This window comes from Rhinopithecus bieti, unplaced genomic scaffold (genome assembly GCF_001698545.2).
Source record: "Rhinopithecus bieti isolate Rb0 unplaced genomic scaffold, ASM169854v2 scaffold_11744, whole genome shotgun sequence".
NCBI lineage: Eukaryota > Metazoa > Chordata > Mammalia > Primates > Cercopithecidae > Rhinopithecus > Rhinopithecus bieti.
The window spans coordinates 2,569,305-2,580,789 of NW_016807094.1; the positions used below are offsets into that span (position 1 = coordinate 2,569,305).

The 11,485-nt window shown below is 48.6% G+C and overlaps 1 protein-coding gene across 1 annotated transcript in view; it reads left to right on the forward strand.

The window, feature by feature from the left end:
* Positions 1-6: 6 nt before the first annotated feature.
* BACE2 (beta-secretase 2) overlaps positions 7-11,485 on the forward strand; it is a 116,303-nt gene continuing 104,824 nt past the window's right edge. The window contains exon 1 of the mRNA XM_017880217.1: positions 7-240. Coding sequence (XP_017735706.1) covers positions 166-240 — 75 coding nt within the window. The 5' untranslated portion in view covers positions 7-165. The remainder of the gene's footprint in view (positions 241-11,485) is intronic.

The window sequence follows — 11,485 nt, forward strand, 5'->3', positions numbered from 1 at the left end:
GGCCCCGCGCCCTTCACGCTGCCCCTCCGGGTGGCCGCGGCCACGAACCGCGTGGTTGCGCCCACCCCGGGACCCGAGACCCCCGCCGAGCGCCGCGCCGACGGCCTGGCGCTCGCCCTAGAGCCTGCCCTGGAGTCCGCCGCGGGCGCCGCCAACTTCTTGGCCATGGTGGACAACCTGCAGGGGGACTCTGGCCGCGGCTACTACCTGGAGATGCTGATCGGGACCCCCCCGCAGAAGGTAGGGACCCCCGGCTGCTGCCGCGGGCTTTTCGGGCTCGTTGGGGGGAGGGGGCCGTCCAGAGACGCCTCCACGCGGCTTAGCGTCGCCCCCAAAGCAGCAGCTGTCCCCGCACAGAAGAGCAGGGAACGCAGAGGGGCTCGGGTGGGCCGGGGAGCGGGGGCGCTCGCTCTTGAGTCGTGGAGGACGGCGGCCCCCGCCCGGGGCGCACGGAGGGGTGTGCGCGAGTGTTTCAGAACTTGTGAGCTCCCCCTCCGCGGGGCTGGGCGGGAGAGGAGACCTGGAACTTGCCGCCTCCAATAACGTGATTTCCTTCTTGCGGGCGACACCTACTTCCAGCGGGAGACGGAACGGTGGGCCTTGGGCGACGGGCTATTATGGGGAAAATCACCTCGTGTTCATACTCTCCCTCTCCCCCGCCCCCCACCATGCTGTCTCATTGCTAAAGAGGCTCGTGGCTGGCTTCCAAAGGCGCAGTACCCTTTAAAAAGGATTTATGCATGAGCTCAGCTAAAAGCAAGCCGGTTCAGAAGTGGCTTGCTTGCTGCTCTGAGGAAGGAGCAGCGTCTCCCCTGCGCCCGCTTTCCTTTCTCCGAGTTGGTTTGTCAGCTGTGTCCTCTCTTATCCGGCGGCCCTGCCCCTCTGCATGGAGCGATGCATGCACACGCGGGTGTGCTGAGAGTGTGAAATGTAGTCCAGCTACCGGAAAAAAATACGGGCTGAGTGAGGTCCGGGGACCAAGTGGTATCCCGATTACAACAGCTTTCCTTTTCTCTTACTCTGATGTTCATTTACTAACACTTTTTGTAGCAAGAAACAAATGTTGCCAAGCACAGTAATCAAAAAAAAAAAAAAGAAAAGAAAAAAAAATCCCAATTGCTCTGCTCCCCTCCTACTTTCAAACTATCTAATCCAAGTGGAATTTGAAGTCCTTTGCTCAATTGAATGCACTATTTGAGGATACTTTATTTTATTTTAACATTGTCATTTGGGTTTTAATTCAGCTATGATTCCCCATAAATAGAACATACTTATGACTTGCGTATAATTCTCATTAAATTATTCAAGACTTTAAGAGGAAAGACATGCCATGCTAATTCTTTTAAAAAAGGAAACTGCCGAATAACTTCTGTAGTTGTTTAATTAGTTTAGGGGGAAAAAAAAACCTTCAAAAGCATATTCAAACTTTGATTCGAGTTGCCTTTCATCTAAGTCATGGGAAGCCACGGGAGTGATCTTTGCCATCTCCAGGAGTGGATGGTTAGAGGGAGGGAAAGGGAATCCTCATCAGCTGAGGGAGCTTAACTTGGCCCTTAAGATGTGGTCTTGGTGCAGCCAACACGTGGGAACACGTGCCTGGTGCTGAGAACCTTGTAAATATCACAAGCTATTGAGGAAGAACCTTTTCTGTGACCTACAGAGAATCTTTTGGAACAGGCCTTGAATGACTCCCCATTTGAGATGTGTGCTTTGATGCAAGAGAATTCTCTCTACTAAAAGTAAATTTGGGTGGTCTGAGGGCTATAATAAAAGAAGGCCTGAAACCCTCCCTCCAGAGGAAAGGGGAAAGGAGGAAGCCTGAAGAATGACTAAAAAATACTTAACTTTGGCAATCAGAAAAAAAAAAAAAAAGCTTTTATAAATAATAGCTTGCCTGTTAATTAAGTCAATGACCTTTACTTTAAAATGATGAGGTTTAATTAATTTAATTAACAGAAATGTATTGAGTACCTAGGCTCCTGTCTTCTCTATAGCCCAGGCAGTAGTTGGTTCAAGATTACTTCTCAACCATTAGCATGTTTCCAGGGAGGGCTGCTTCTACAGAGACAGATTTAATTTTTACATGTGATGGGGAATGAAATATCCTGTACCTCCTTCCTGGCTTGATTTAGTGATAAGCCGCTTTATAGCAAAATCTTTCCAAATGCCTACGGTAAACTCAGGCTTTACTGACTACTGCATTAGGATTCAGTGCCCGCCTGTGTTGCCCTGAAATGTCTCTGACCACCAGCAGGGTGTCAGCAGCCGGCTAGAGGGGGCAGCAGTGAGGTGACTTCTGAACCTGGAGTGAGCTTTCCTGCTCTATTAATGGCCAGGAGTCATGCATTTATTCTCTGCTGATTCTCTGAAGCCTAAAATAAAAATTGCTTAGGTGGAGAGAAAAATGGAATTGTAAATTCAAGCAATAAATAACCAAGAATTTTTCAAGAATTAAGTAATAGTCATAGACAATGTCTGAAAGCTCGGTACGGGACAAGCCCTGCGCTATGTGCTGTAGGTGTGCTTTCCCCAGAATCCCCACCCACCACCCGTCAAGGTTCTTATATGCATTTGGGGATGGGAAAACTGAAGCTTAGAGAGACTGAACAACTTTCCAGGGCAACAGGACAAGAAAGAGGGAGGGCCAAAAATGCAAGCCAGGGAACTGAACTTCAGAAGCCAAGTTCTGAACCACCAGGCAGATAATGACTTCCTTCCCTTCATGCCTCCTGATCTCTTTGGTTTTGGCCTCAAACTACCCTTTCCATCCAGAGAGCCCTGAACTTACACCCCAAGGTGTTAGGAACTTAATGTGTGACTGCAACTGGACCCGCTGGAACTGCCTGCTGTTCCCCCATCTCCTCCTTCCTTCAGTACTGCTGAATGAGCAACAGAATGAAGGGCTGGATCCAGGTGTGCATGGGAGAGGCCTTGAGAGGAGAGGTTCAACAGGAACCAGAGCCCTCCAGCTCCCCCTCTTCTATGGGAAAGTCAACTGTTGGAAGTGTGCTTGTTCCCAGAAGGCTTTAATCAGTAACTGGAGGTCCATTGTTTGCCCAGTGACTGTGTGAGGAGTCACAGGCATGTGCCCAGAAGCCTGCATGAGAGCTGCAAGGCAAGGCCCGTGTGCTGGCAGGAAGGGCCACGTTGGCATGGAGATGACTGCCAGGTTTGTGGCTGATCCCATTATATGGGTTCTTTCGAACTGTAGAACTTTCGAACAGTTCTTTCAACCAGCATCTGCTTGAACCGTGCAATTTGGTCTTATTAATAATAATAACACTATTCTAAAGTGATTATAATTACAGCAATTTCCATTATTAAAAAAGAGACTTTCATGCTAACACAATAACTCCAGCTGAAGACAGGAAAAGGTGTGCAGCCATATACCTTGTAGTAGCTTCAAAAAAAGCCTTTGGGATTTTTTTTCTGAAAGGTTTTCTGTCATCTCCACTAAGATAGGTAAAACAGACAGCAGAACTATTCTCATACCTGAACACTTGAATATAAAGGGCCACCTAACTATTTTGGCGAATCTTACTTTAATCATGGTGCGCTCACTTGATTATCAGCCTCTTAGTACACAATTATTTGGAAGACTTGCATTGAAAATCTGGATCGAGCATATGGCAATAAGAGTGTGTTCTTCAGAAGAAGCCATCCAGGCTCCCCAAATGAAGCTGGCTGTAGTTGAGGCTGAAAACAAGAAGGTAATCCCAGCAAGAACTCTGATGGCGCCACCTGAAATGGTAAACTATTAAAGACAATGAGAAAAAACAATTACTGAGGATGAGAGAACAAGGAAGTCACAGCCAGTTTGCCACTAGCTCCTTCGAGTGAGAGGTGGCAGCTCCTGGGCTTTAGAGAAAGAATTCATCAAAGACTGTATTACAGAGGACTGGGAAAGGTGAGCCAAGAAATCAGCTTGAAACAACAAGGAGGGACAGGAGTCCGAGAAATAGTTTATAAGATCAAGAGCTGACCTTGATTTCTTGCTGATGGAGTGTTGGGCACTCAAAGGGCATGTGAAGCCCTTTGCGTGGCTCACCTCATTTCATCCTTGCAACATCCTAGAAAATGTGCACAGTAATGTGACTTAATTTTCAGATGGGGTAACCGAGGCTTGGAGAGGCAGAGTCATTTGTCCAGGGCCACACTAGTGAAGGCAAAGCAGGGCGGAGCTGTCAATCTGGGTCTGCCTAGCTCAAAGTCTTTGCACTTCACTGCGATTCCTCCTTAGGTGCAGTGTTTTAGTTATAGTAATTTTTTAAGAAGAACCATTTTCATGCTTCTGGAGATGATGTGGTTTGACAAGAAGCATCCTGGCCTGATTATAGGTCCTGAACACTGTAGAGTCACACCTGCAACCATGGGCAAGTGTGTAACCTCCCTCAGCTTCCCTTTCCTCAGCTGTGGATAATCTTCTAATTTCTGCATTAATATCCTGGCCTCAAAACTATAGAAACTTGTTCTCACAATTCTGCAGGCCAGAGTTCAAAAAGCAAGGTGTCAGCAGAAACACTGTCCCTCTGGCGGCTCTGGGAGAGGATCCTTCCTTCCCTCTTCTTAGTGTCTGATGGCTGCTGGCATGTCTTGGCCCTTGGCCGCATCACTCCAATCTCTCCTCTCCGTGTAAGTTTCTGTGTCCAGATTCCTCTCTTATAAGGAGACCATCATTAGATTAGGGGCTGCCCTCCTCTAACCTAACCTCATCTTTACTTGATCACATCTGCATAGACCCACTTTCTGAATAAGGTCAAGTTCACAGGTACCGGAGTTATGTCTTCAGCATATCTTTTGGGGAGTATGATTTAATCCACAACAAGTTCATTCTAAGTTTTTCATTCTATGGATTTTTTTTTTCTTTGATTCTACCTCACCTTTTAATTGTTAATAATTTCAATTTGGGATTCAAGTGTAATTTTTATCACAGGAAATAAACAAATGATGACTTTAGTGCTGTATTAATATGAAGCCTGTGGCAAGAGAGTGCCCTGGGGCTTAGGGTGGGAGAAGGAAGAGGGGAGGGTTTCTACTTTCCTTTTGTACTTCTGTATTGTTTCTCCTGCTGGAGAGTAATTGCTTAAAAATTTAAAACATCAGGCCGGGCGCGGTGGCTCATGCCTGTAATCCCAGCACTTTGGGAGGCTGAGGCGGGCGGATCACCTGAGGTCAGGAGTTTGAGACCAGCCTGGTCAACATGGTGAAACCCCGTCTCTACTAAAAATATGAAAATTAGCCGAGCGTAGTAGCTTATGCCTGTAGTCCCAGCTACTTGGGAGGCTGAGGCAGAAGAACTGCTTGAACCCGGGAGGCAGAGGTTGCAGTGAGCCGAGATCATGTCAGTGCACTCCAGCCTGGGTGTCAGAACAAGATACATCTCGAAAAAAAGAGTTTAAAATGTCCCATGTCATGTTGCACTAATTCTAGAATTGCTGAGATTAATGTATAATATGAGAGAAATCCAATGTGTGCAAGATTAGATCAATGATATTTAAATACCTATTAGTAATAAACACTTATGTTGGGATGGATGTAGAAAGCTTGAGTATTTTGTGTTTTAAAGACGTTGTAAGGCAACCCCCTTATCAATCAGGATAGATTTAATATGAAATAGGTGCTTCCCCCCATACTTCCCATCATACTTATCCCTGATCTCTTTGTGTGATCTCCTTGTTGTAGGTACATTGGCTTCACCTCCTCTTGGCTGCCCATTTTTCCTTTTTCCTCCTGGAATGATCTCAAAAGGATAAAGCTAGCTGCTGAGATGAGCGGCTTTTTTTTTTTTTTTTTTTTTTGAGACCGAGTCTCGCTCTGTCGCCAGGCTGGAGTGCAGTGGCGTGATCTCAGCTCACTACAACCTCCGCCTCCTGGGTTCAAGCGATTCTCCTGCCTCAGCCTCCTGAGTAACTGGGACTACAGGCACGCACCACCACGCCCGGCTAATTTTTGTGCTTTTAGTAGAGACAGGGTTTCACCATGTTGGCCAGAATGGTCTTGATCTCTTGACCTCGTGATCCGCCCACCTCGCCTCCCAAAGTGCTGGGATTACAGGCCTGAGCCACCGTGCCCGGCCAAGTGGCTATTCTTTGGTGGTGGTGGTACCTAGCTGCATCGCTCCCAGGGGTGGAGGGGGAGGAATTTAAAGGTGGTGTTTTTCTCCTTCTCCCTGGTGTCTGACAACATGCCTTGGGATTTATGTAACATCTCATTCATAGACTAGAGTAGGTCAAACCTTTGGTCCCTGAATTCAGGGTCTGCCTATGCTGGAGCAGTGGGGGGGTTAGTGGGCTAGTGACTCTTGCCCCACCCCCCACTGGGTATAGCAGGAATGGGGTGGTGGTCCTGCCTGCTGGTGAGCGAGGCCCCTCTCCAGGTGACCTGAGGCTCCTATGACTGACTGTGGGCCTCTGCCTGTCCTTGGGTCCCTTGCTATGTGTCACGGATCCCTCCTCCAGGTCACCCTGTTTGCCCGGCCTTGGTGAGACACTGGGGCTCATTGTATGTTAAGGTAACAGATACTACCTGGACAACAGGGCATACCTGTGAGGCAGGTGGGCAGCCTGGCATCCCTTCTATAACTTCCCTGGGTGTAAACATGTTTCTGATGGAACCTGAGGAAGAGAGTGTCACCTCTTCTGGATGACTTTCCTGGCCTGGCTCCCCTTCATCCTCTCTTGGCCTAGATGTACTATTTTGATATTTGACTATCGCTGCTTAATAAAAAAATGGTCACTTTTTTGCTCTTAGAGTTCTCAAAAGAAGAAAGAATACTCTGGGAGTGTTGACATTAACCACATAAAGGAAGTGAAATGAGTGGGTTTGTTTTGTGCTAATGCTTGCTGTCCAGCACAGGTCCCGGGTGGGATGTTTTCAGATTTTTATTATATGGCAATTACATACCTGCACTTACAAATACACAGCCTCAGTGCTGCCATTGCAGGAAGACAAAGAGACTGTCTAAAGAGTAACGTGGCGATGCCCGGGGCAGCTCCATCATTCCAGGGAACCATAAAGGGAAGTGGGAATGCACACTCCATCCATTTCACACTAGGCTGAAAGTGGCAGGGGGAGAATTTACACCTGTCCTGCTAAGGGCAGCATGGTTTTCCCACTGCAGAGTCCCAGCTTCTCCAAAGCCAGTGCTTGGGAAGTGACCTTGTTGGCAGCAGGCAGGAGACTGGTGCAGTGTGCCAGCTGTGCAAACCCCCGCCAGCAGCCAAAGACAGTAACTTCTAAAGCAGCCCCTCAGGATTTCGCGCCATGGGGGTGGCGGGGGTAGTAGGAGGTGGAAAGCATTGAATCAGAAAGTTTTCCAGGTACCAGCAATGCCAGGGTTAATACGGTCTGGCTTACTTTTCAGGTGAGCACCTGTAGCTGGCAGGAAAGCGGCTTCTTGGTGGAGGTGGGCATGGATTCCAGAAGCCCTGGAGAGGCATCCAGAGCCCTTCCCATTACATCCTGCTGCCTCCTGGGGAAATTCCTAAGCTTTTTTCGAATGAGAAAAGCCACTGGCAAGCAGACAGAATTGTGTGGCTTGTGCAGTGACTGGAGAGCTAGGTGCTTTGGGTACTAGTCCCAGATCTGCTACTTGCCAAATGTTGGGTATTGGAGAGAAGTCATTTGACCTGTCTGAGCCTCTGTTTCCTCATCTGTAAATCAGGGAATTGGAACAAGTGACCTGAGATTCCTTCTAGAAGCTCTAACAGTCAATGGTATCATCTATTTCATTTGAGAGAATCTCCATAGCTCTAATTTTTTGCCCCTAGACCAATCTCCTTCAGCTTTGTGTCGGTGCATCACCTGGGGTTCTGTTAAAATGCAGAATTTGATTCAGTGACTGGGAGCAGAGCTGAGGGTGGCTGCTGCCAGCTCACAGGTCACACTTGGAGTCATTGCTTCTTTCCCCAAACCAGTTACCTATGGTTCCTGGAAAGACCAAGAGTGCCTTGCAGAAGAGCCTAGAAATGCAGATTCCCATATGCAGTCCAGACTTACGGGGTGAGACTGTCTGCACTAGGACCTGAGAATCTGCATTTTATTATATCCCTTGAGTCTCCTTTAAGCAGCCAGGCTGGCCCCAGCCTTTGGACTCTATTTGGAGGCCACTGCAGAGGCCAGGTTCTCTGCTCAGCGGTTTCCTGTGCAGAAAGGCTGTGTTCTTTCATCTTCCTAAATACTGTTCCTAGGTTGTTTCCTTGTCTTTGCCCATCTGGAAAATCTCCATGTCAAATAGATTGTGTTCCAAAAGCTCCCTGTGTTGGGCAAGTGGAGAACATGCAGTTTTGTCTAGGGATCTCATTCTGAGGTGCTACTGCTCAAAATCTTGGTGCTGAACGTGTGTTTTTGAGATTTCCAGTCTATCACAGGGCCGCAAGGTGTAAATATCAAGAAAAATAAATTATGAGAAAGACAAAGTGAAAAGACATACGAAATACAAGTGTCATTCTTTTTATTCTTAGTTTGGACAGATATCCCATTCTTCTACACTGGTGCCAGTTTCTGAAGCTTCCTGTAATGGTTAGTGGTTACCTTGCTGCCCATGTAACTGCAAACCCTTCTGTACAAAGTGTGCTTGCTCCAAGGCAGTGCAAAGTAGAAGTTGTTACAAATGATTCCTGTAACAAATTTGTTTGGCGGCCTTTTCCCTTGAATGAGACAGTGGTTATTTTTGCTAAAGCAGAAAGGAAATGTGATACTATTGGGCTGTGTTTTGCTCTCTGGAGTAATCCTGCTTGGGGAAAATGGAGGCTTGTTCCAGAATGCAGAAATCCCATTAAATTAGGCAGTCTTGGGTTGGAGGGACATCTGCCTGCATCCCCAGTGCCTCACAAGTCACATCTGTAAAGGCCACTTAGGTGGGACACCATCAAGACATTGAAAATCGGCAGAAGGAAGGCAGGAAGGGGAGGAGAGGATCGAACCTGTCAAAATAGATATTCGGAAAATCTGTGTTCTAAAATAAGGCAGCCCTTCCCTCACAGCACACTTATTCCTAATTTCAACAGGACTCTGAGCCTTGCCCCACAGCGTCACAGCCTACAGCAAATTAGAAACTAGAGTGTGGGGGGCGATGTTATTCCACCAGTAACACCCTTGGGACACAAGGTGTTTGCCCTCCTACCTCTCTATCGCCTTCCCAAGAAAGGGTCAAGATAAAACAGTGTGCATTTATAGTGTTGAGAGAGTTAAGTGAGCTGAGATGTATTAGAACCTTAGCCTTGCACAGCGTCAGCCATGTGGTAAGTGTTCCATAAATCTTCCTTTAGAAAAAGTGGCAAATTCCCGGCTGCTAGTAAACAAAGCGGGGAAGACAGACAAAACAGAACAGCAACAACAACAGAAACCCCGAGAACTAGATGCCTAACAATCTGAGTCTGTATCCTGAAGGAATGTGCATCCTGTCCTCTGATTGCAAAGCCAGGCCTTCTGTGGCCCCACAACGCTGCCTCCTAGCCCTCCTAAGCGGGGTGGGAATGGAGCTTTACCCCATGGTGGCAAACAGACCTGGCTCCATGGATCTCAAAGTGGGGTGATTGTGCCCCCCCACCCGGGGGACATCTGGCATCCTCTGGAGACATTTTGAGTTCTCACAACTTAGAGGGTGCTACTGGCATCCTGTAGGTGGAGACTGGAAGTGCTGTTCAGCATTCTTTGCTGCACAGGGCAGCGCCCACAACAAAGAACAATCTGGTCCAAAATGGCAACCATGCCAAGACTGAGAAATCCTGGTTACTCGACACAGCAAGTCGACTGGCCTGGGAGTCGCTGCCCAGAGAGGCAAAGGGGGAATGTCCAGTGGAAATAGCTGTCCTGAGCACACAGGGCACGCTGACACCTGCTGATTCCCCCATCCTTAAAGTCCTGTCTTGTTTCTAACACCACGTGGATCTTCTTGCCAGATGCATTAAAGTGTGAGAAGAGTTAAAAATCACTTATAACTGGAGTGACTGGGGATTAAAGAGGAGAAAAAATTTGAACCCGACTCAAAGGATGAGCATGTTTTTCTTTCTTTCTTCAGCACATTGGCTGGGTGTTGTGGCTCCATGCCTGTAATCCCAGCACTTTGGAAGGCCAAGGTGGGAGGATTGCTTGAGGACAGGGGTTCAAGATCAGCCTAGGCAACATAGCAAGTCCCCATCTATACAATTCTTTTTTTTTTTTTTTTTTTTTAAATTAGCCAGGCTTTGTGGTGCATGCCTGTAGTCCCAACTACTCAGGAGGCTGAGGCAGGAGGATCACTGGAGCTCAGGAGTTCAAGGCTGCAATGAATTATGATTGTGCCACTGCACTCCAGCCTGTGCAACAGAGCAAGACCTTGCCTCAAAACATGTTTATTAAGCACCTACTACATGTCAGGGCCTTGGTCTAAGCCCTAGTATGCAACAGTCAACTAGACAAAGATAGTCTTGGCTTTTACAGAACCTCTCTTCTTGTAAGGAAGACAGATTGTTAAAGAAGTAAACAGACTTTTAGAGGGGTGCTGTAAGACAGTGCAATGTGGGAAGGCGTATGGGTAAAAGAATCCTGCTTTATAAGGGGGGTTGGGGACGAACTCTCTGAGGAGGTGCAATTTGAACTGAGATTGGCATGCGGAGAAGGACTGAGCCTTGAGAAGTCAGGGAAAGCGTGTTCCAGCCTGTAGCCAGGCAGGTGACTTGAGGGAGTCCAGGGTGAGGGAGGGTGTCAGAGGGAGTGAGGGTGTCCAGGGTGAGTGAGGGTGTCAGAGTGAGGAGTAAGGGTGTCCAGGGTGAGTGAATGTGTCCAGGGTGAGGAGTGAGGGTGTCAGGGTGAGTGAGTGTGTCCAGAGTGAGGAGTGAGGGCGTCAGGGTGAGGAGTGAGGGTGTCCAGGGTGAGGAATGAGGGTGTCAGGGGGAGTGAGGGTGTCCAGGCAGGAGTGAGGGTGTCCAGGGTCAGGATGTCAGGGAGAGTGAGGGTGTCAGGGTGAGGAGTGAGTGTGTCAGGGGAAGTGAGGGTGTCAGGGGGAGTGAGGGTATCAGGGTGAGGAGTGAGGGTGTCAGGGGTAGTGAAGGTGTCAGGGTGAGGAGGGAGGGTGTCAGGAGGAGTAAGGTGTCAGGGTGAGGAGTGAGGGTGTCGGGTGTGAGGGTGTCAGGGTGAGGAGGGAGGGTGTCAGGAGGAGTAAGGTGTCAGGGTGAGGAGTGAGGGTGTCGGGTGTGAGGGTGTCAGGGTGAGGAGGGAGGGTGTCAGGAGGAGTAAGGTGTCAGGGTGAGGAGTGAGGGTGTCGGGTGTGAGGGTGTCAGGGTGAGGAGGGAGGGTGTCAGGAGGAGTAAGGTGTCAGGGTGAGGAGTGAGGGTGTCGGGTGTGAGGGTGTCAGGGTGAGGAGGGAGGGTGTCAGGAGGAGTAAGGTGTCAGGGTGAGGAGTGAGGGTGTCGGGTGTGAGGGTGTCAGGGGGAGGAGGGAGGGTGTCAGGAGGAGTAAGGTGTCAGGGTGAGGAGTGAGGGTGTCGGGTGTGAGGGTGTCAGGG